This window comes from Erpetoichthys calabaricus, chromosome 14 (genome assembly GCF_900747795.2).
Source record: "Erpetoichthys calabaricus chromosome 14, fErpCal1.3, whole genome shotgun sequence".
NCBI lineage: Eukaryota > Metazoa > Chordata > Cladistia > Polypteriformes > Polypteridae > Erpetoichthys > Erpetoichthys calabaricus.
The window spans coordinates 81,719,987-81,745,332 of NC_041407.2; the positions used below are offsets into that span (position 1 = coordinate 81,719,987).

General features: G+C 37.9%; 1 protein-coding gene and 1 long non-coding RNA gene across 2 annotated transcripts; both read right to left on the bottom strand.

The window, feature by feature from the left end:
• Positions 1 to 3,313: 3,313 nt before the first annotated feature.
• Positions 3,314 to 8,760, bottom strand: LOC127525887 (uncharacterized). Its single transcript, XR_007933490.1, has 2 exons — positions 7,829 to 8,760; positions 3,314 to 4,083 (listed from the first exon to the last, which is right to left on the bottom strand). It is a non-coding gene; the product is annotated as an uncharacterized LOC127525887 (long non-coding RNA).
• Positions 8,761 to 8,762: 2 nt separating this feature from the next.
• LOC114664936 (E3 ubiquitin-protein ligase TRIM63-like) lies at positions 8,763 to 24,970 on the bottom strand. Its single transcript, XM_051919059.1, has 6 exons — positions 24,369 to 24,970; positions 21,905 to 22,083; positions 19,546 to 19,714; positions 14,143 to 14,238; positions 10,919 to 11,152; positions 8,763 to 8,895 (listed from the first exon to the last, which is right to left on the bottom strand). The coding sequence occupies exons 1-6, from the start codon at positions 24,525 to 24,527 to the stop codon at positions 8,878 to 8,880; spliced, it is 855 nt and encodes a 284-aa protein (XP_051775019.1). The 5' UTR covers positions 24,528 to 24,970; the 3' UTR covers positions 8,763 to 8,877.
• Between the last annotated feature and the right edge of the window lie 376 nt (positions 24,971 to 25,346).

Below are 25,346 nucleotides of genomic sequence, written 5' to 3' on the forward strand. Positions count from 1 at the left end.
GAACCCGGGTCTCCTAACTGCGAGGCAGCAGCGCTACCACTGCGCCACCCTGTACCTAACAGTTTGCCTTTATTTTATATAGCACCTTTCACATCTGTTACTTCATATGGTGCTTTTCATCCCACATCTGCATGCTTTCATTTCATATAGTGCCTTTCATATCCATCTTTCTGTACGTATTTGACTTATTTTAAGTGCCTTTCTCATCTGCCTGTCCTTCTGCCTTTCTTTATTTAATAAGGTGCTTTTTATATCGGCCTCTGCCTGTCCATCTATCCATTTATACTTATGTTATACCTTCCCTTTCATAACTGTTTATCTGTATGACTTACACATAGTGCCTTTCATCACTGTCTATATACTGTATCTATTTAGTTTGAGTAACATTAAGGAATCTTTCTTTCTTTCTTTCTTTCTTTCTTTCTTTCTTTCTTTCTTTCCAGTTTATTTTAAAGCAGCTACCTTTCCAACACAAGAATGAGCTGCTCATGTTTAGTCCTGCAGTTTATTAACAGGAACAACTAAATTAAGAGATCCTGACCCATAAAACAAATGAAATAAAGACCAAAATTAAACAGTATATTTTTAACTAAATTAATGCAAGAACAAAAAATAAATAAACAAATGATAATTTAAATGCAGGGCAAAAAAACCAAAAAAAAACCCAGAGGCCTTGTCCCTCCTCATGATCATGATTGTGAAAACAGCAGATTATGGATTAGGAAAAAAAAAAATGAATAAAATGAAACATGCCCGCTTTGGACACCCCATATACATGGAATTGAAAATGTTAGGGCCATCTGAGTGAAAGCTGGAGGCCACAGTTATCCTTTTGATGTAAGGCAGCGCTCTGACATGTCTGCTTGCAATGAATGTGCTTTAAGTGACCCGCTGTTAGTGTACAGACACACACATTCATTCTCAAACCTTCTGTACTCCAATTCAGGCCGACACGAGCCCAGCGTGGAAACAGCAGTTAAGTTCAAGACAAAAGACTCTGAGGATGTGGGAGAAGCCTAAACAGACAGAAGGTGAACAAGGGACCTCCACAAAGGCAAAGGGCAGGAGGCTGAATGTGAAAGGAAGCAGCGTTACCCGCTGTACCACCATGCTGCCCCTCTGCTAGTGCCACTGGCTGTGACATTCGTCAGTGTTGAATGCGTGCCGAGCATCACACTGGCACAGTCATTTACGCTGCTGACACAGAGCTCCAGATATTTTGGTTCAAAGTCGAACCCTGATGGGCCCTGTGGGGAATTTGCATCCTAAAGCTCAGCCAATTAGTCATTTCTAGTTATGAGCACATTTAAAAATTCTGTTTTCTTTGTTTTCCCCTCCTAGACTTTACTGTATGTTATATTAAGCAAAGTGTCTCATTTTAAAATAAAGGTCACTGGAATTCTTTTCTACATTTTTTTTCCCAGGGCAGCCCAGACTTTTTAGAGATGCTTTTGTAGGCTTTCCCAGCATGATGAGCATCAAGAATTGTTTTTCTGAGATCCTTTGAAATGTCAGAGCGGGCGGAGTAGTGGCTCTGAGGTTAGGGATCTGTGCCTGTAAGCGGAAGGTTGCCAGTTCAAATCCCATAAACGCCCGAAGAGACACTACTCAGGTGGGCCCTTGAGCAAGGTCCTTAACCAGCACTTGCTCCGTCCCGGGTATGACGTTAATCTGCAAGAAGGTCCTCCAACCTACAGGGAAAACTTGGAGGTTGGTGGCAGGATTCACACTCCAGCCTCAGTTATAAACCACACTGTGCCAGTGCGGCGCTGACGTGTCACCTACTGCACTCGGGTCCCAATCCAGGTGGTTCAGCGTGTGGTGGGTGCAGCAACATGCTATCTGCTCATGCTCCGAACCTCTCTCCCTCTGAAATGTCCTTTGTCCGTGACATGATACATGGATACTGCACAAACGAAGCCCATGCTAGAACCCTGTTCTTTTAATATAAACTGGGCACACATTCCTACCTGATTGTCATGCCACTGACTGACAACACCCAACTGTAATCTCACCTTCAGATTACCTGCTAGGTTCACATACTTTTGCCACTCACAGATATGTAATTGTGGGTGATTTTCCTTAATAAATAAATGACCAAGTATAATATTTTTGTCTCATTTGTTTAGCTGGGTTCTTCATGTCTACTTTTAGGACTTGTATGAAAATCTGATGATGTTTTAACTCATAGGTATGCAGGAATATGGAACATTCTGAAGTGTTCACTAACTATCTTTTTTTTTTCCATTTTATTGAATTTATTAAAAGCAAGTAACATTCCCTAAAATAAAGCCAGTCAAACTTGACAAAACTAAATTCAATTCAGCCGCCATCCATGAGAATGAGAGGAAGGCCAACAGCCAGAGTAAAAGTTTAAGAGTAGAAAAAAAAGAGGGAGAGAATCCTTCTTTCCAATATAAAAGCTTATTCTAAAATGTTATTGATTAGATCCTGACAGGTTTAGAAAAGTTTTTCACAGATCCTCTAAGTGAGAATTTGATTTTTTCCGGTTTCAAATAGAAATTGATATCAGTTACCCACGGACTTAAAAGAAGTGGGCTAGAATTCTTCAAGTTGAGCAAGACAAGTCTACATATGTGCTAATAGTGAAGTAAAGGCAGTTACAGTTTGTTTGTCCTTCTCCACAGATATGTAATTGTGGGTGATTTTCCTTAATAAATAAATGACCAAGTATAATAATTTTGTCTCATTTGTTTAGCAGGGTTCTCCATGTCTACTTTTGGGACTTGTATGAAAATCTGACGATGCTTTAAGTTATATTTATGCAGGAATATGGAACATTCTGATGGGTTCACTAACTTTCAAGTGCCAGTGTGCATGTCTAGTATGTGGGAGGAGAACAGGAGGACCAAGAAAAAGGCCCACATGGACAGAAGGAGAACATGCAAACAACAGCAGATAACACTCAGGGACTCTGCAGCAGCCGTGCTAACACCATACTGCCCTGCCTAAAAACATTTTGGGGAAACTTAAATTGTTGTTGAATTCATTGATCCATTTCTTTGCCCATTGATCAATCCATCCCTTCACACACGAGTTTACAGCTCAGGACCGCGCACAGCTGTAGTGTATGCCATCAGATGTACAGGAGTTCACCAGAGGGCTCAGAGGGGCTCGGCCGCAGCTCATTCTCACTCCAGGCTACTCTGAAGTGGCCATTTGACCAAATCACACGTCTCCGGACCAAGGCAGAAAACTGGAGAGACCCTCCAAGCATAAGGGGAGAACACACAAACTCCACATGTGGCACTTTCATTCCATGCCACGTAAAATGACAGAGAAGACAGCAAAATTGTATGCCATTATTTATTTACCTCTCTACACAATAAATACAATTTCAGTATTACAGAAAAAATAAAGTGAAACCTGAATACATCTTTAATTCAAGTCATTACATTTATCCCTGATTATTTTACAAATCTGAACAATCTGGAAAAATAATAAGAATCATCATCATCATCATCATAATAATAAAAAATCAGCATGCATTCTCTGTGGGAACACTGCAGGGAAATTGTGTCCTTAAATCTACTCGCCACAGTGCAATGACACAAGCCGTAGCAATACAGTAACTAAACAGGCTCTATCACGTAAGTCCATTTTGGCTCAGATACAGCCTGCAAATGATTCATTTATTTCATTACATTACAAAACATGTTGTTCCAAAGATATCCAGTACAAAAATAATATATAAAATGTACAAAACGGTTCATTTTGCACCTTGTATAAAAAGAGTCCGTTGTCTGGAAATTGCAGTGAATTTTCCACTCCGAGAGGAAAACAAATAAATCGTAGCTTTACAGTCTCTTGTTAAGAAGATGACCAGCATCAGTCGTACGTGGTCACATTGCTTCTCTTCTCTTTCACGTCTGATCAGCCAGCTTTGCTGCGCTGATCAGTGACAGTAAAACACCAACTTATTTGATGACCTCCATTTTTCTTTCTTCATCAAGCGCCACTGGGCTTCACAAGTCGTGGTGAATCCACCTAATCATGCACCCTTTTCTTGTAGTTGAGTTGGCAGTAGGCCTAGGATACTTTGAGTATGGCTTCAAGATGTCTCTGTTGAAATAAACAAAAACAAATTGGAGTAAAGTCAGGAAAAGAGGAAACACGTATTAAATCCCAGCAATAAATCCACCAGCTTTATCTAAGGAAGTGCATTCTAAAACTGCATGATGGCTGCTTCAGGATTCACCACTGAGTCACAGTGGAAACCATCACAAATTACATCAGTGATTAGTAGATCACTAAACATCTACACCTCCTTAGTCAGAGCAGTTTAACACAGTAGATGGTATCGGGGCTTATTAGAGCAGCAAAGGGCACCAGTCATGAACCAGTCCCAGTGTTCACACGCACACCCACAGCGGTCTAGCTTAGAATTGCCAGTTGCTGCACTGACAAACACACATTGTTTTTATCACTTCAGGGCAAGGTTATTATAGTTAACGAAAACTAAAATCAAAACTGAAACTATTATTAAAAAAACATTTTCGTAAACTGAAATAAAATAATTAACAAAACCGAAATGAAAAACTAAAACTAAACGAAACTATTAAAGTAGCTGGAAAGACTAACTGAAATAAAATAATAATTTACTAAAATATTTTTAGTTTTCGTTTTTGAATTAATATTCTTGCCGTTAGTCTTTAACCCTTGTAAGTTTTAACTCTAAAACAGAAAGTCATCCACCACGTGCCGCCTGCATATATTCATCCAGTGAACGGCAACTGGTGACAGAGGGCGGCTGTTCACACAGCATTTGCGGTGACAGAGCAAGTTGAGTGCGGGTGCGTAAAGCGTGAGAAATAGAAAGTGATTTCCGTGCCGCCTTTCTTTGTGCTTGTTGTAACATCAAGATGTAATTCAAACGGCTGAAATCAGAATGTGCTGGTCAACAAAACGTTTACCATATGGACAGAAAAATCAAGAGTGAGTAATGTTTCAGTTTATTTCTCAGGTGTCTGCTTTTTGTTAACAGCAATTCACCTGCCACTTTGCACAGGAGAAATCGTTTTTACTTTCTCACATACGAAGTATAGTAATCATGAAAAAATTCGACCTCGATATTTTGATGAGTCTTGACGTTATAGACTAACCAGTGTCCAACAATACTGTTTTTTGGAATTGTGTGTGTACGCGCGCGCGTGTATGTCTGTGTCTGCCTGTGTGTATAAACACGATAACTCAAAAACGCAACTAGATAGATGGATGAAATTCGGCATGTGGTTGTTACACCACAATTATAGATCTGTATTAACTTTTGGGCCAAATCCATCACCCGGAAGTGGTACTTTACCTGAAAACAGACTCTGCAGCTGTATAAATAAAAAAAAACGAGAATGATTTTTTCAACTTTACTTTTATAATAATTGTTCAATATATAATTAATTTGATTTGTTGTTGATGGTTCCTTAATGTACATAATATAAAAAATAATCATTGTCTTGCGGTTTACTCCTCAAATATCCATCCCCATATCTGAGTATACACGAAAGTCGAGGGGAGTCCACTCCCGGTTTTTGAAAATAAAACGACACTGATCGAGAGACTGACTAGGTCATGAATTTCCCATTGGGATTAGTAAAGTATCTATCTATCTATCATACACATATTGTTGCTGACCAATTACTTTTGCTTTAAAAACATTGTTTAACAACGAAGCGATACAAACAAAGGTAGAGTGTCTGACAAGTGATGAAAAACTAAACATACTAATGGGTTTTTGTATTTATTCCATATTTATTAATTTATCTTTTTTAGTTCATATTCACAACTCAAAATGCCTGATATTGTGAACGTAATCCATTAGCAGAATTATATTTTAAAATATTTGTCTCCCTTTTTTCAATGTTTTTCTCTCTCAAAATAGATAGTTGAAATATCATATTCTTTTTATTCTTAACATCAGCCTTATCATACATATTGCATACCAGGGATTTATCCTGCCTTCAATCCAAACCTGCTGCGGTAGGCTCCAGATTTCCTGCAATCCTACTCTGGATAAACAGGTTTAGGTAATGTATATGTTGTTCTTAATCTCAGACGCTGTCTCTGTTGCTTTATGCCTGTCCGTACTCCTATTACCTGCTCTTACTCTGCTCATTATCGGTTTACTGTCCTTTATGGTGGTCTGTTCAAGACTCGCTGCCCCTAACCTTGACACTACATGCTTGTTGTTCTTTGTTTCCCTCAATACAGCTAGGTGGGGTCTGCACACTCATTCAAGTCTAAGAGCCCTGTTCTTCCTAAGCCCCTGTGATTTTCATGAGAAAATATTATAAAAATTATAAAATTGTGTAAAATTGTTCATATTCAGTGTCTAGTTTTGATTATGCTTGTTTTTATCAGACAAAAACAAAACCAGATAGTAAACCAGGCAGTTTAGTAAGCTTCCACTAGTATTAATCTCATATCCAAATCTGTTAAGTGTACAGTTCTGTCTGATTGTGACACAAAACTAACTCCATAGGCGCCCATTGCCATAATTACTAAAACTAAAACTGAAACTAATATATATAAAAATAAAATAGAAATGTCTTTGTGAAATAAAAACTAAACTAAAACTAAAAATATACGACAAAGGAAAACTAAAACTAAACTGAATTTCCAAGTAAGGTCAGAAAAAATATAGAAATAAAAACTAATATAAAAAGGCAAAACTATAATAACCTTGCTTCAGGGACACAGAAGCTATTATGCCCATGATTAACAATTAAGCCTAATTATTATAAAGTATAACTTGAGGGACATAATGCTCAGACTATATAATGCATTAGTAAGACCACATCAGAGTCCTGTGTGCAGTTCTGGTCACCACGCTACAAGAAAGACATAGCAGCACTTGAAGCTGTGCAGAGGACGGCGACCGAGTGCATCCCAGGACTTAAGAACGTCTCCTACTCTAAACCTGTTTAGTATGTTTGGACCCAGCCAGAACTTGGATGGGGGACCATCTAGAAAAGGCTTGGGTTCCTTCTGGAAGAGGTGCTGGTGAGGCCATCATCAACAATGCACTGGCACCCTGGTAATGCCCAATACTTCCAGTGTAGTCTTTAGGCCTCATTGTACTGGTATACTCTGCCACAGTATTGCTCATTACAATCTTGGTACTATAATTTTACCAAATATTATCTTGCAATCCCGTATGAGGAAAAACATGGATCCAGAAAATTAAAGCTATCAGTTCTAAACAACTGTCTCTCTTTGAATGCATGATGGTGCAAAAATTGGCATTTTAGTCTAATAACTCCATGGTTCTTGGTTTGAATTCAGGTCAGATCATTATCTCTTAGGATTCTGTGCACGATCCTTGTATTCATGTGAGTCTTGGCGTGACTACATGTGCAGGGTAGATTGATTTGTAGGGATAGACTGGCTTGTTATGACTGTGCACATGTGAGTCTACACTGTGCTTGGCTAAATCCAAATCTTTTCTTTTTTTGGCAGTGTTTCTGATTTTTGTGTCTCCAGCAAACTTTTACTTTCCTAATTACTTCATAATTACTAGACAGATCTGAGAGGACAGATTGGAGTAGGGTCTGTCTGGTCCAGACCTTAATGTCTTGGCAAGTCTTTGCACAGTTTTAGGAACAGGAAATATTGGTGGGACGCACAGCCCAAAACTAGAAGATGAGTTCAAGGTTGTTTCTCAGATATCTAATCGGTAAAGTGCTGCTTTATGTTAAATGGTTTAAATGCATACCACAGGTTAAAGCCCCTTCTCAGTGCTTCCTAACCTGAAGGTCCTATTATTCAGCTGGGATCTGAGCAGTAACCAGGCCAGCCTGATTATTTACTGTACCATCAGCTTGGCCATCCTCTGCCTTTTCCCCTTCATTGTCTTCCTCATCCTCTTCTTCCTCAAATTCTTCATCTTCATCTGTAGAGAGAACAGTGGGAAACACTTTAGAACAGGGTCTACTCAAGTGCAGCTATGAGTCAGTCAGTGCTATGTACAAATATAAAGACGTCAACTGAGGCTCTGTTTGGTGTTACATCAGCATACAGAATATGCTTTTTTTTAATTTGTGTGTTACACTACCTTAGTTTTTTAAAATATTTGGAACAGCAGGTGTCACATTCAAAAAGGTGAAAATGAAAGAATTTTCATAGAGGTTACAACAGGAAAGCTTCGAGGCAGTAAGATGGATGTCAAAGGAATACCTTTTTATTCCTTTATGTGGAAGCAATTCTGTAATCCTTTATCAAAACAGACTTTAAAAGGAACTGTGGGTTAGGTGTCACCTGGCACTGAAAGAAAGGTATACTACTAACAGGACAAAGGGAGGCTAGCAAAGTGTACCTTAACCTTCCTTATAATTCTTTCTTTTTTTCTTAACTAGGGTATCCAGTATGGAAAATTGAAATTAATACACGCAAAGAATTGACCCATTATCTCAGAAGTCCAAAGTAAAGATTATGTGAGCAATCTAATAGGAACAAATGAAACACCAGCAAAAGCAAAAACTTATTATTTTGTAAAATCCTGGAAGAGGGAGAGAATTTTGTCAGGCACACTGGTTCACTCAATGCCACTAGAGGGCAGCAAATCAGAATGTATAGATGTATACTGTAGATGTGACAACAGTGAAGATAAACTTCTTTACCACGCCATAAAGAAGGAATTAATTTATTCATATGCAATAAATGTAAGTCAATCTATTTATTATTCTTTACATTTGTTATGTTGGTTTTTTTTCAATAGCTAGCATCTTTGTACATGTTCTGTATAAACAAAACATACCTTCCCCAAAGTCCACGTTCCGTAAAATGGCTTCTGCATGCTCAGTGCTCAGGGCGAAGTGATCCATACTCTCAAATCCTGGTTCAATCTGTTGTACCTGTGCCTGCTTACAAGCATCTGTTATGCTGCAAGAATAACAGAATTAGACGAAAGAGTTGATGACTTTAGCGAAAAGAGAAGGCAAGAGATAGAGAAGGAGAGAGTGATGGAGAGACACTTACTTCTTAAGGAGATCCTTGGCATTCTGAAGAAAAGCAACACAGGAGGAAGAAGGAAAAAAAGGAAGGAATAGTAAGTGACAGGATGTGGTTTGGAGATAGATAGATAGATAGATAGATAGATAGATAGATAGATAGATAGATAGATAGATAGATAGATAGATAGATAGATAGATCTTTATTTGTCCCCAAGGGGAAATTTGGCTTTTAACAGAAGGTCTTTAACTAAATAAACACATAAATAAGTAGATAGAAAAATAAATAAACCAATAAATAAATAAATTAATAAACACACACACATACTTTGGTCTGAAAACACACTGGATGACTGTAAAGCAAGAAAATGAAAAAAGAAAAAAAAATGTTGACTTGGCAGTCGGTCACACTCGGGCCTTATGCAGGAGTATTGCTGTTGGTATAAAAGACCCCCAGTTGTGTTTCTTGACACACTTCTGCTGAATAATTTGTTGAATGAGAGTCCTCATTGTTAGTGTTCCAAAGAAAGGAACATTGTACAACATTGTTTCATAATGAAATCATGTGTTAATTCTCTCCTTTGCTATGACCTCCAGGGGGTCCAGAGTGCGTTCTATAACTGAGCCCACCTTTTTACTTAGCTTGTTGATTCGGTGGGCCTCTCTTGAAGTGATGTTAACAGCCCAGCACTGGGCATCACAGAGTTATAGAAGATGTGAAGGATGTCACTTCTCACATTAAAGGAACGCAGATGAGAGACAGGACACCAGCTGTTGGATCACAATGAGGTGGCCACTTCTAGTAACTCCTTTGTAACATTCATCAGTTTACACAAGGAGGAGGGCATGTTGAGCATATGTATGTAGGAATATATGTATGTGTGGATGAATGAATGTATAGGAAAATCACTCAAAAGAGGTTTCAAAGATAAAGAATAGTGATAAAATATTACAATATATGTGGCCTGGCTGCTTTTGTGCATGTTTGTTTGTGCCAAGCTGTTCCTGGATACTGAAACGTTCAAATCCCTATTTTTGTTTTTTCATTTATGGGGCTTTATAAAGGATTACACTTATAGGACCAACTTTTAAATTGTTAAAAAAAACAGTCACAGAAAGGAAGTTGCAAAGCGCCAGTATGATATGCTTTCAATTTATCTGTTTGTTTAAGACAATACTGTATGCTAAAACGTTTTTATTTGCCATTCTTTCTGATTAGCTTGATAAGTTAAATGATATGAGAAAGGCATCTAACCACCTTATTCATGGCATCTCCTAATAGCCTGTTGCCCTCTTTTTTGCCATTAGAACTGTTCCAATTTTTCAGCTGGTGGACTCAGGAAAGTTTTGAAAATGCAGTACAAATCTGCTGGTCCTGTTGGGTCCAAAGTGCCCCAGAGGTGTTGTAAATGAGCTGTACTCCAAACAAATCAGTCCACATCATCTCACTGAAGTGTAACTGGGTTGAGGATCTGGTGACTGTGGCGGCCACAGCACTATCAGAACTTTACTAGCCCTGTGGCACAGAGCATTACTCCACTGACAAGCACATCTTCAGAAGGGCACGCTTCTGTCATTTAAGGATAACTTTACTTCTAATTTACAATGTAATTTTTCTGAATTTAGGAAAAATTTAAAGATATAACCTTACACGGTTGTTTAGTTAAATGTATTAAAATTAACAATACTTTTAAATGTTTTAAACTCCTCAATTTAACTGGGAAAACATATAGATATAGACAGAATCTGACACCTTTAAAATGGACATGCCAGTCATGTGAGGGGACAGATGATGGCTAGAATGAGCTTGAGAATGTTTTCACTCCACAATTCTCACAGTAAGCTTTGTAATTTTAGCAGGGTGATGACAGCACTGAAAAGAGAAAAGATGACCACCATACACACGCTGCTTTCAGCCATCAGCACCAGGATTGCTAGTTAAACTTTCTCCTCACCAGCAGGAAGCTTGCCACTCCTGGCTCATCCATAGAGTTAATGGCTTTTTCCACAAGCTTGGCGCTTCCTTCAAGCTGCTCTTTGTACTGCAGGATCAGACCTCGTACGTAGTTGGTTTTCTCCTCCTGTTCCTCGCTAATCTTTTGCAGGAGTTCACTCTTCTTCTCCTCGAGGATGGCATAGAGGAGATCAAACTTCTCAGTAAGTCTTTGCTTCTGAAGCTGACTGTTTTCCTGAAATAGGCAATAAGTGACAATTTAGACATGGAAACGTCCCAGAAGACATCTGCTTATAAATGGAGCTGCAGTATGTTGTAAGGAAGTGTTATTTTCTTTTTCTACTATATAATTAAACATATCCATGAAGGTATTAAAGTGGAAGAGGTAGCCTGGACACATACACACAATTCCTTTTTGCAATCCCCACCTCTCTATATATTAATAAATGAAAAACTTCACCAATAGTAAAAACACAAAAAAATAATTTATTTACAACCATGCCATTCATGGCTATAGATAACTCAACTTTATTAAACAGCTCAGATGATGTGATGCAATGCCAGGGCAATTTGTAAGAATTTGTAAATATTTCTTATTTCTTCAGTATTTAAAAATATAACAACCTTACATAAAGCCATAGATATGTGATGCTTCCCTTTAAGAGATTTAATGTGGTGCTCATTCCAGGTGGTGCAACACCAGGGAGTGATGCCATTCACATTGTAAAAGTCCCTGTCACAATAGCATATAATGGATTGGCACTTAGGAACAGCCACTTTGAGGATTTAAGAGATGAACACTTTGGATAAGATGGCTTCCATGCCATGTAGTGAGGCAGCACAACCACTGTCCACCTACACATGCCGACTGCAGGTGGACTAGCATTTCTGTTCCAGCCTTTGTGTTATCATGCCAATAGGTATACCACCTACCAGAATACACTGACAGTTTTATTTTGTCTCTCACCCACCCACCTGCCATGACAGGCTCTTATTAGCTGCCGGTGGTTTATCATATACCCATCATGAAGGTATTTTCCTGTATAAATTTGCTTATAGATGGAAAAAACATTTCTGCAGAAGGAAGGAAGAGAAAACATAACTAGTGCCCGCCATGTCCTCTGCAACCACGTGGCATGTGCTGCCACTTGTGTATTTTATCTGGTTCAACTGTCTGTTATACAGTACATCTGCTGACTGCTGCATTAATGCCCTCCAGTATAGATAGCTCATCTTGCCTGTCTTCAGGGCTTCCAGCTGTCTCACTTTTAACTGGACAGTTTTCTTTTAGTAACCTAGCTGAGTATGTTAACAAATTGCTTTCATTGATGCTGCCACCTGTTTTGGATTTTCTTGGCTTATTCTGTTAATCAGTGCACTACACTAATCTTCATGCCATCATTGAGCACTCTCAAATTCCCCATGCACCTGCAATATACTTATCTTTCACTGGAATCTTCTAATACAGAACTCATTTAAGCTTACAATTTTATACACATTTAACAATATAGTACAGTGAAATTAAAATGTGGATGGTAGTCTGTGCTTCTTCTACCTTCAGAGAGGTTGGGAGCATGAGCTGATAGCACGTTGCCATACCCACCATACAAAGAACAATCTGGATCGGGGCCCAAGTGCAGCGGGTGACACCTCAGCACCACACTCGAACAGTAGGGGATTTTGTTTTTTACGGTGGCAGAAGTTCCCAAGCCCCAAGTTTTCCCTGAACGTTGGGGTAACTTCTTGTAGGGCTGGATGCAGGTTAACGTCACACCCAGGACAAAGCAATTGCAGGTTAAGGGCCTTGCTCAAGCGCCCAACAGAGTAGAGGCATTTCTGGCATTTTTGGGGTTTGAGCCCAGATTCTTAGTCTTCAGATTTGGTAAAATCACAGTGTAGAATTTACATGTTCTCCCCGACTCTTTGTGGACTTTCTGTTTATTCAGTCTGCACACGTTGGGGAGACAGAGACAATAATGTCGACTGAGGTCAGATACTTTCCTTAAGACTTGAGTCTTAGTTAAACTGGAAACTCTAAACTAGCCCTTTGATAGCGAGTGTGGATGTGCACGTGACTGTGCTCGGTCATGGACCAGCACTCCATCCAGACTTTATTTCTACTTTTTACCCCATGCTGACTATGGACCTGTATTTGTATAAAACATTTTATAAAATTAATGTATGAACAAAATTAAACAGACTAACTACTTGGTTAATGCACATGCCCCACAACAGCAGAATTGGATTGAAATTATGACTCGGCCACATTGTGTGTATAGAACGCGCACATTCTCTTTCTTGTTTACTTGCTGATTTTTATCATATGGTGCAGGACTGACAGAATGTTGACTCTGACTTGATCTGTGCACTGCAATGTAGTGGCACGCCGTCCAAATTCAATCCATGCCTCAATGATCAATGTTGTCATGATCAGCTCTGACTCTCCCTCTACCCGGAACTTCCACCTCCATCCTCTGAAAATCCATATTGGACTATGTAGTTTTGAGAATATGTAAAATAAATCAAAATATAATACAAATAAATCACATAAATACATTATAACTGGCACACTGTGGTATCTTCACCGTTCATGTCATATAAAGTTGGTAAAAAAAATGAGTTTGTCATGAAAAAGCAAAACCACAAGTCCTCAATTACCACAAACTTTACATATCATGAATGGAAAGATTGTTATGGCACCCATCTTCTAAAACTGCTTAATCCAATTTTGTGGGCTTCAGGAGACAGGACTTATTCCTGCAGTATTGGACGAAAAATTAACAACATGTACTCTATATATCCAGGCACTATGAAATCATGTCAGTACCCTGCAACTGAATGAGAAACAATACTAACTACTGTATGTACAGATTGTCAAAACAGAAATGGTGTCAATTCAGGCCTAGTGTAAGTTGTGTATTAAGGCGCCATCTAGTGGAGAAATATTGCTTTAACCATCATATAGCTGGGCCTGCTTCAACCTTTCCACTCAAAGTGTATAAAAATGGCTGAGACTGCTTGTTATGTAATTTCTCACATTGGGCCGCTTCCAGTAGATTGCTACTGTAAAGTGTCACAACGGTGCTTATGCAGTGGAGAGCTGTTACTAATTCTGAATACAGAGGTAATCTGAAGTTGACACAAATAATTGTCAAAGCAACGTTCTTAAGAAGTCACGGGTCCCGTACCACAAAGCATTTACAGTATAATGCAGACAGTACTCACTGTGATAAATCTGCATGTTTCTTCCAGTTGGCTTATGATGGCCTGGACACGATCATTGCTGCTTACCAGGGTGCCAATGCTCTCCCTGAGTTCAGTCTGCAAAAGTAGGAGAGAAAGAGGAAACAATGTAGATTGAGTTAACTTTCTGTCCTCGAAACTAGTAGTTTTTCAAAAACAACTTATGGCATGCTATTTTGGCCACACTCTCTGAAGAGAATCCCATGACAGCTTTGAAGGTCAGAGCAATGCAGTGTGTCACGTTTCGAACAAGAAATCAGGTCAAACTTACAAGCAAGATTGGAAAGATTCCGTAGTATATAATAAAGGCAACTATAGTACATCTGCTCCAAGCAGCAACAGTTTAATCTTAATGTACACTTTTTAAGTCTGAATCCCCCTGCTTGATGAAGAAGCATCCTAATAAATAAAATATTGAATATGACACACAGCTTAACACATCATATTTCCTTCATGTTCTTGCAATTTGAGATCACTGCATCCTACTGAATGAAATGATTCACAAAGGAGTACAAAATGACATAAGCAACACAAAGAAGATATAAAATGTATTTCTCTTCTCGCCATAGACATTTCACCTTGAAGGGGCAAATTACTGCCTGCCGTTTAAGGGAGACATTACAGTACAGTTGCTCTGCATCTGTAGCAGAAATTAGCCCCTCTGAGAATAGCAGCACAAGGGAGGGGAGTGTGGGTGATTGTGAGGTGACAGTCCTTCTGAGGACATTCTAAACCCTGCTGAGTTAGGACTTTGCTGCTCATGCCGTCCAGCTGACAGGCCACACATGGCTTGTTTCAAGTCATTAAAGCTCTGGGAGCTGTAGATATTTTTATAACATTAACCTAATGGTCAAGATATGTTTTTTGGTTAATTTCAGTAACTGCTAAGGAAGTCGGTTGCATAGAATAATAATAATAATAATAATAATAATAACAGTGCGTGGGAGTGAATTGACAAAGTTGTGGGTAAGTCCAGAAATGCAATGAAAAAATACCTACACACACCACTAAAAACATTCCTGCCATCCACCAATAAATTCCAATACAGAGTCAAGATGAGCATCAGTTCATCCCATGAGCCCCGGGCAAAAGTAGCCAGCCATGGGTGGGATGGCAGTTGGCTATCTCAACATCCACCTATGCCCTGTTTCTCACAAGGTCCATTTTGATTCATTCATCATTTACAAAAGCTGCTGAATCAAAGTGTGGGGCATTGAGCACAAGGCAGAAACCAAGACAGGATGAAATATCAGTCTGTCACTGTACACACTCAGTCACATGTTCAGATTGACTCTTTAGTTTACCTGACATTAAACATCCATTCACCCATCCATTACTGAACCTACTTTATCTAGAGCAGGAGCACAAGGCAGATGTCTCTCTGGGCAGCATCGGCACAGGTATTACCAACCCAAGATGGGTAACCAGTCCATAGACACTGACCAACGTCAGGCCAATTAGTTTATATTTATTTTATATAGCACTCTTCGGGAATACACCGTCACAAGGCACTTTATACAACAAATAAGAGAGCACAATTCAAAAAGAAGTACTATAGAAATCGCACACAGACGTTCCCAGTCTTTGAAATGAAGCCAGGGCCAAAGCTATAATGGGAGCTGTTCCAGAAAATAAATAACAAAAAAAATAGATAATAATAATACATTTTATTTACGTTGTGGCAGGTGGCCGGGTGCGGCCCTCAATCAGCTGCCTATAAAAGGGTCCGCCTCCCGACAATCAAGGCCGGAGTCGGGTGAGGAGGAGGACGAGGTTGGAGAAGGAGGCAGGCGAAGAGAGGCCCTGAGTTTGTGGTGAAGGAACGGCCAGGGAAGAGGCCGAGATTGTGAAGAGACTGTGGGGGGTGTTTGGTGGCGGTGCACTCAGAGACTGTAAATAATAGTGAGTATAGGAATAAACGTGTGGTGATGGACTGCAATGTGTCTGCCTGTCTGTGTCTGGGCTGTACCTTTCTACAACGTATATAGCACCTTTCCCATGCACAAGGCACTTACACAATATAAGAAAGAACGGTAGGGAATACAGTATATAGCATTGTACAAACCAGATAAATACATAAAGAAGATTACGACAGTGAATTCAGAGAAATAGCTGGCATCAGGAAAACGATGGGGGAGGAAGTAGAATTACTTCTGTTGGTGCCCAGGGTTCAGTTTCTTTAAAACTGCAGAAATGCTTCAGTTTTCTGTGTTTCCGTTTTGGAGTACAACAGTAGGGGCAATATCTCAGTTGAGCCCTGGATGAAACACCAAGATATACTTGCATTGTGCCAACTCTTACCCTCACTGAGCCAATCTAGAGTTCACAGGAAATGGCAGAAAGCACATGAGGATACAAAGAGAACATGCAGACACTGCACAGAATCAAAAATGGGTCCCAGGAGTGGGGAAAACTGCATCACAGTGTCATTAATCAACCAATATTTTCATCATATAGTACCTTATAGAGTTAAGTACCATCACAAGATTTTCGTTAAAAAATGAAAATATAGAATTCATTTTAAATAATTCATTTAGAAAAAAAAAATGTTTGGCAGCCAGCAATGCAGTGAAATTTACTATAGATGGTAATACCAGGCAGCAACAGTAAATAAGAAATTGGAAAAACAGAAACATAGCAAGGATGAGTGCTATAGTTTAGAGCTCTGAGGGACACCTCACTATCATATTTTCACAGGCCTGGTGCAAAAAATCTTAGCTAAAATTAAATAATTTGATGAAATGTGACAATACACCCTGAATCATACTAAAAGGCACTCTGCTATACTACACATTAAAGAGGGGCTTACAGAACTGAGAGAGGAAAATGTCAGAAATATATTAAAGAGATATTCTGTGTTATCAAGCTAAACTAGTAATGTAATAAAGCCAAATAAAAAAAGATGGATGAATACTTTGTATGTAAACTTTTTCAATAATAAATACAAGTATTGTCTTTGTTTAAGGAAGCATATGAACATATTTTGAAAAGTGTGGAAACAGATCTGCTCACTCTTACTTGTCTGAATTGACATAGTGTGGAATGCTTTATGCCTGGTTATCCTTCAGTTGGGGCAGCACAGTAAACGGTGTGACTACCTTATGGATTCAGCATCCTGGCTTCAAATCTTGGGCCAGTTTGTCGTCTGTGTGTAATTTACACATTCTTGCCATTCTCTGATTCTTTTGGTTTTTCCAAATTTTCACAATGTTCATTAGAATGTACCGTATTTTCAGTGGATGGGACTGAAAGCCTACTGAAAGCCTTCTATTCCTTAGAAAATGGCAGGACTCCATGAAACATGATCAAACACAGAAGTGGAGATTATGAGGAAAACTAAGCAAACTTGACTAAGACTTTGATTTATTTATAAATGTACAAGCCTTCAGATAAACACACATCTCTAGTTATGGGTGGTTGGCTGCTGAGGGCAGCCTCAATTTCCCATATGATTATTTTTTTTCCACAGGCTGGGAGGGGTGAAGGTGTTTTTCTGTTCTAGTAGATGTTATTATTGTTCATTTTTGAGACAGTTTTATTATGTTTTTTCCATTTTTCTCTTCTTATTGGGACTACCACTTTGTGCCATTTCACAAGTCCTGATTATCAATAAAAGTTTGATCACAAAAAATAAAGGAGTGTTACTTACTTTCAAAATACCCGTGGTATTAAAGCAGATGACTAATGCGGAAAGAACTCCCATCTATCCACACTCATTTAGTAAACCCACCGGGGTTCTTAAAGAGCTTGTGCCTGTCCAATAAGCATAAAATGCAAGGCAGGCACCAACAATGGAATGGACACTTCACATACACACACACACACACACATTGATATGGCCTGTTTAAAGGTATATAGCACAACCTGAGGTTTCAAATATTCAATGAGCACACCAGAGTTTGACTCTTTAATCAGCACATGTAGTAAATGTATTTAATGTCATCCAGATAAACAAGTACTGTATACTGAACCCACATGTACATGAACAAATTGAATATCAAACTAAACTGAACATCAGCCATCTGAATGGATCTGTTATTACTTTGTCAATTTTGGAATTAAAGCTGTACGGTGAATTCAGGGCACAATTTACCCACAACCCTTTATATGGGCCTCTGTTTATCCCTGGGAAGAGGATCATTTCTGTCGCACTGCAGTGTGCAAAAGCTAAATTTAAGCCCTAGTGTCTGCTGCCTTTATCAAGACAGATGAGATATTCTCTGAGTGCCTCAGGCATTCCTGAGAGCTTGCAGAAGTGTGACAAATGTCACCAGCTTACCAACGCTGCATTGCTTTAGACCAATAAAACTGATTTCTTTGACGTCAATAGTACAGAACATTATCAGAAGGTGTGAGGGGTTCACTGCAAAATCGGATTTTACATTCATTTAGAATGAGGGAAAATCAGTTTAATTCAATATAGTCATCCTTTCCATGACATAGCATCATCATTTTCAATAACAATTTAGTTTTGGGACAATATGATGGATATAAAAAAAACAAATGAACATATTTAGAAATAGTTTAGTTTATTATGTACATTTGGAGCTATCTGTGGTGGCTCACTGCTCACAATTGCTGCTTGTGATTATTGCAATTTCCATTCAGGCACTGTCTGTGTGGAGTTAGCATGTTATTCTAGTGTAGGTCTTGCTTTCCTTCGTGTACTTTGGACTTGTTCCATGATTCCAATACATGGAGATCAGATTAACGGTTGACTGCAAATTCACTTGGTGTGAACATATGTGTGTATGTGGTTGGTCTAGCACTCTCTCCAGGACTTGTGTCTGCCTTGCATTGGATGCTACTGGGATGTGTTCCAGCTCCCCATGATCTTGAATTGAAATAAGTGGGTTTGGAAAATACATATATTCATTTAGTTAGACATTTTAATTTTAATCTATTGGTAACAATATACTTAGACCTCAGCACACCTCTGCATCATTTTGTTTCTTATTCCTAAGGCATAAAATATTTTTGCACCCAGAGCAGAGGGTGCATCAATGTAGAAATTAACCCCCAAACACTCTATTGATTGGACTTAATCCTTGTGATTATATTTCACAAAGTACTATAAGTGTTTTCCATCAACAATAATAACAGCACATATTCACACAATCACTCAAGTAATCTTGCATTTTCTATTCTCCAAGCACCTGATAGATAGATAGATAGATAGATAGATAGATAGATAGATAGATAGATAGATAGATAGATAGATAGATAGATAGATAGATAGATAGATAGATAGATAGATAGATCATTGAATAAGGCACGAGTGTAAATACTAAAGGACTGATGGATCAATGAAATGTTTGGCAATTAAAGGAGAGCACAAACAAAAGGTCATCAAGGTGGGTTAGCATATAAACACATGTCACTTACCTTTTGATTCTGGTACACATTCTCAAGGGGTGAGACCTCACAGTCTTTATGTGCTCCAAACACTTTGCACATGGAGCAGGTTGGCACTTGGCAGGTCACGCAGTAAATGTTAATCCTCTCATCCACATGCTCCTCACACATGGGCTGATCACACTTCTTCAGAGGCCTGCTGAATATGTGCACAAAGATTCCATTAGATAAAAAGTGACTATACAAATGACAGCTTGCACACCAGACTGGAATAGCTAGTGAGTCCACACAGAGATGGGACAACTGACATGATCTTGAACCTCAGCCCAACAGAAGTGGGCTAAATCTGACCAAATGCAGTGCAAGCAAAAAAACAAAAAAGAAACAAAACAATCAAAAACACTAAGTGTGGCATTAAATGACAGGTATTTATTAGTTGATAAAAATCAAGACCCTTCAGTCAAACACATATTAGAACATGTTTCTTCCAGTTAAAGAAATTTTGTTGCATTCACTGCATTAATGTAATGTTGGTCAGGACTCACATATTCAGTGCATCATGGAGGAGAACATAATGAGGTTCTAGCCTCACTAGCAATTAATACCTAGAAAACAGACTATAGATCTAATGATTAAGAGCTACAAACAAGGCATTAGAAGAGGACTTGTTGCTGTATGTGGTGAATATTTCAAAGAAGACATGACTTTAAAGCTGGGACAGCTGAATGATGAAATGTGGTAGGGAAAGATTTAACCAACTGCCATACTGTCACTCCTCTATTTTAAAATAGCATTATCATACCATGGGATATTGGTATCTTCCTGGATCTGAGTCCTATGCCTTTTTTTGCCTGTGTTGAGTTTGCATGTTCCCCTCATGTCTGTGTGGGTTTTCATCCTACATCCCCAGATTTGTACATGTTAGGTTAAATGTCAGTTCCAACTTGGTCCTGTGAAACAGTGTCTTCATATGAGAGAGGACTCTGGCCTTCCATGACCCTGAATTGGAGTAAGATGACTTGAGTCTGGTACCCATTATTATTATTATTATTATTATTATCCATTCAACTATTTTCCTTGGCTTGATAATCCACTTGCAGACTGCAAGAGGTAAGTCAATAATTATTAAATAATAATAGTAATAGTAATAATAATAATACATTTTCCATTCTCACTTATCCAGTTCAGGATCACACAGAGTCTAAGCCTACCTAATATATTTTTCGAGGGAACAGCAAAAATCAACTAGATAAGTAGGATACCAGTTCATCACAGAGCAAATAATATTATTAATATTATTATTTATCCATCCTTTTTCAAAGCCCTCTTAAATTAAGTTTAGTGTGAAGCATGAGGTGATGACAATGAAGATGATGATAACCTTGTGACTTCCTGAACGTGCTCTTGTTTTTGTTATTATTGTTCATGCTTCACCCATAAAGAAAGCCAAATTTTAACCCTGGAATCAGTATTATCTTTCTGATATATTATCTGTTTAAATCGTAATTGCCTTTAACTGACTACTAGCACGTAGACTTATCTTGCTCAACTGGAAGAATCCCAACCCATCACCTTTAAGTCAGTAGGTAACTGATGTTTTATGCTATCTGAAATTGGGATAAATCAAATTCTCACTCAGAGGATTAGATCAAAACTTTTTAAAAACCTGGCAGGATCTAATCAGTCACATTTTGGAATAATCTATATCAGGGAAAAGCATACTCTTCCTTCCTTGCTGCTTCAAAGATTTGCTTTGATGGCTGGCTCTCCTCTCTTTCTTTTGGGTGAGGGTTAAATTTTGGTTTGGTTTTGTCTGATTTGATTGTGTGGAATATTATTTGCTTTTAATTAAAATTAATAAAAATAATAATGATAAAAAAAGAATTAGCCCTTTTCTTAGATGCTATGATATACAATGTCTCAACTGTATGCCTCACTGCAAGGGCACCCTCAAACACTGACCCCACAATCACTTACACAGGCTAGTTAAAGATGGAGAAACATCTTTGACACACAGCACTTTATATAACAATTAATTGAATTCAACAAAACTGAATACACATCACAGAGAAATTGTTTATGCATCTGGCCAATTTCACATCCCTAAGTTCACTTCAGGGTGACTCACAGAGCAACACTGTCTAATCTGACAAAAAAAGCTAAATGTCCCTTTCTCAAAATGACCTAAAAATAATGTTAGGTTTCTCTTACTTTAGGTGCAATTGAAAATATACATTGATTTGAATAGCTGTCAGATTACAAAATAGGAATGTAATGTTTACTTATTAAATGGTATATGTTTGATGTGGCACCCACTGCAACTGTTTTTTGTGTGTCATAAATATAAAAGCATAAACAGATTGTTTTTACTCAAAAATAGCCTACATACCTCTGATCTACCCTAGTACTCTCCTGCTTGTAAATGTCAATAATGTTCTCCACTAGCAGGTTTCTCTGCAGCCCATAAACTCCATGTCGGTCCAGGATGACTTCATGCCGGCAGGAAGGGCAGCGAAAGCGGCCTCCAGAGATGTTGGTGCCACGGGAGGTCCAGTATGGATTGGCTGCCTGATGATATGAAACACAAAACAAAGCATTTTAAATCTCATCATTAAATCTCCATTGTAACACATAACTGGTTTTATATAATACCTTACCATTTTTTCATTTTACAATTCTATCTCTATAAACTAAATAGTAATTCAGTAAAACTAAGCTTACATCATATTTGAATTTTCAAAGATGTTTTCTTTATTTATGGCCTTGTGTCATAGGAATAAATAAATTGATACAAGTGCATTTATGACTTCACATAATGCATGTTAAAAGGCAAGATAAATAGCAATACAATATATACTATAAGCTAATAAGGGATTTTGTAACATATGCCAACTGGCATTCACAGACTGATATTAAGACAAATTCACAAAGCAAAGTGCATTTCATTATAATTTTGGATTAGTAGTAAGTTTGGCCAAGTTGATCTCTATAACTTTTTAATTTCTGCCCTTAGGTGCACTCGACTTGTGCATAGACACTTCAGATATCTCAGACTGGAGAATCAAAACACTGGCTTTGTATCTCTGACTTTGTGTCATTTGACTCTGGTCGAATGTTTTCTTTTTATATATGCATATCGGACCAAGAGATGGACTCTTCCTCTCCACGATCATGTACTGCTTAAAGTGGGTATAAAAATGGATGGACAGCTGAATGCACACAATGACGAAAGCATTTTAGTTTAGCTCTGATTTTTTTTTCTTTGGTGGTTAAACAGGCCGTCTGTTTCTCTTCTTAATCATTTAAATTTTTTTAAAAGTTTTACTATTCTATTTCACAGAGAACTTTTAATCTGCACTACTGTTCTGAGAGTTCCAGCTGTTAACATTTGGGGTGAAACGATCATGTCAATGTATGTTAAATAAGACTTTTAAATAACAGCCATAACAGTAACACTTTAATTTTAAAGCCACCATATGAACTGTGTTGGGCTGTGAGTGAACATCCTTATGGTATGGGCCTCACTGTCCATAAAGTGTGTCATATGTTTCAGCCACCATTTTAATTATGTGTGTTTTACACTGATAAGCTGAACTATGTCTAAAAAGCGCATGGGTACAACATACTGTCAAGTGGCAAGGCTTTAATTTTTCATGTTGAGTTTTGAATAATTATTTTTTTGTTGTTAGCATCCAAAAATAGAAATCAAATTTCCATATCATTCCTTCTACTCTCAATGCAACCTCAGAAAACTGTAAAGCATGATTGGTAAATAGATCTGAGACTAATTATGGAAGCCACCCTTCATAGCATAAGCTGACTCTGAGACATACATAGTGTTCCAAGCCAGAATAACTGCAATCAGAATGTAGTTAGGTCATAATAACTTTATAGATGGGCTTGTTATGCACATTTTACAAATAAATAAATCAGAATCCCAAAAATTTAATTTACTACATTTTAACAAAAAAGCGTTTGATAATTAGAGTTAATCCAGTAATCCAACTTCTGACAAGTTTGTTATAATTGAATGCAAAAAGTAAGTCAATTTCAAATAAGTTTTCTAAGTGCATCTACAATGTCTGAAAACTGAAACAAATTCAATAATTACATGCTGCTGTGTAGTTTTTAATTAATGCTCCATATAAGAATATAAGAATACAGGTAACTGAAAGTATACAGGAATCAGTAACTCCATCTTTGATATAGAAATGCACAGTAGAATTGGAACATTCAGTTTCATACTGTATATTTCTGTGGCACTAAAATTTGACTAGCAGATTCAGTATTAATAATTAATAGACTAATATATCTTAGTTTAAAGTGACTTTTTTTTTTTTTCAGTGACGAGCAAACTCTGAACAATCTATCACATTTATTTGTATATGGCCAAGTTAAAGCTTTTGAAAAGTCTATCTGCCTTTGACTTGTAAAGAAACATAATCTCAAAGAATGGTTAATGGTGTCTGCTATATTCATGAATAGTATTATTATTATTAATAATAATAATAATAGTCTTGAAAACAACTTAATCCAATTCAGATTCCCAGTGAGTGAGCGCTTATCCTAGCAAGATTAGAAATAACACACGAATCAGCTCTGGACAGGATATCAGCTCATCACAGGTCCAATAAGATCATCTCCAAATAAAAAAATGACAGTACCTTTAATGCTCCCAACTGTATTTATTAACTTTTCAAATTTTATCTCTATCCTTCTCTGTCCTTAACATGATTGCCTTTATAGTGTCTACCAGAAATTATTTTTTAAAAGTACATAAATAAAAATAATCATTTTATAAATTAAAAAAAAAAAAAGAAATTCTTAATTGTATAAACCCTCCCCGCCTTTACCTGAAAGACATCATTTGCACACTTTCTGCAAAGGTTGTGCTGACAAGGTAAGATTACCACAGGCTTAGTAAACATCTCCAGGCATATTGGACAGATGAGTTGTTTTTCAAGATTCTCCATTGGATTGGACTCTCTAATAATATTTGGCTGGTAATCCATGCCAGCTGCTCAGATCAGCTCTTTTCTTGAAGAAAAAAGGGAAAAGAAATCAAGTTTTATATCCGATACTTCTAGTATGTTTAAGCCTTTAAGAAAGTTGTCTTTTTTTTCCTTGGTAGACTCAGACTGGCTTGACGTGTTGCCGAATGAGTATGTTGATGATAAATCTGACTTTCAGTTTAGTGCTCTGCCTCTATTTATATCATTCTGTGCAGAGGTGGTGTCACACAATCCTCCTGTTGAACATTCCACTGGCTTGTTTGTGAGCTCTGTCCTTCTCCTGCTCCTCCTCCCACTTAAATGGCACAGTCACATGCAAGTGAGCTGTTGTGTCTCTCCACTCCTCCTAGCTTTTGTGTCTCATTTTTATTTCCTCCCTTTGACAGGTCATTCACCCCATAAGAAAAAGGTTATAGGCAACTGAACCAAAGTTAGGCCCTTTGAGACAGCATGGCTATCAAACTCACATTTCTTGTTTCTTCCAGGAACACAATAAACAGCTTTGAGGGTTTATTAAAGTGTAAGTTGCAAATACATTTTAAAATGGGTCTATTAATGTAACAAAAGCATTAACAAATACTGCCAAGTGCCCACCTGCTCCTCTTGTAAACTCTTTGATGCACACAAAGATTGTGAGGTCTTAACCCCTTCAAATATGTATCAGCACAAAAAATTAATTGACATGTGTTTGTATGTTTGCCCACTTTAGTGCACCATGTTACTAATCCATCAGTCCCTTAGGATTTACAATGCATGCTTCATTCTATCTATCTATCTATCTATCTATCTATCTATCTATCTATCTATCTATCTATCTAT

What these genes read in the sequence shown, in the direction of transcription:
- LOC114664936 (XM_051919059.1), bottom strand. Translation starts at nt 24,527, where the DNA reads ATGGATTACCAGCCAAATATTATTAGAGAGTCCAATCCAATGGAGAAT. An exon ending in GTGCAAATGATGTCTTTCAG is followed by an intron (nt 22,084 to 24,368) that starts GTAAAGGCGGGG and finishes TCATATCATCAG; the next exon opens with GCAGCCAATCCATACTGGAC. An exon ending in ATGTGTACCAGAATCAAAAG is followed by an intron (nt 14,239 to 19,545) that starts GTAAGTGACATG and finishes CTACTTTTGCAG; the next exon opens with ACTGAACTCAGGGAGAGCAT.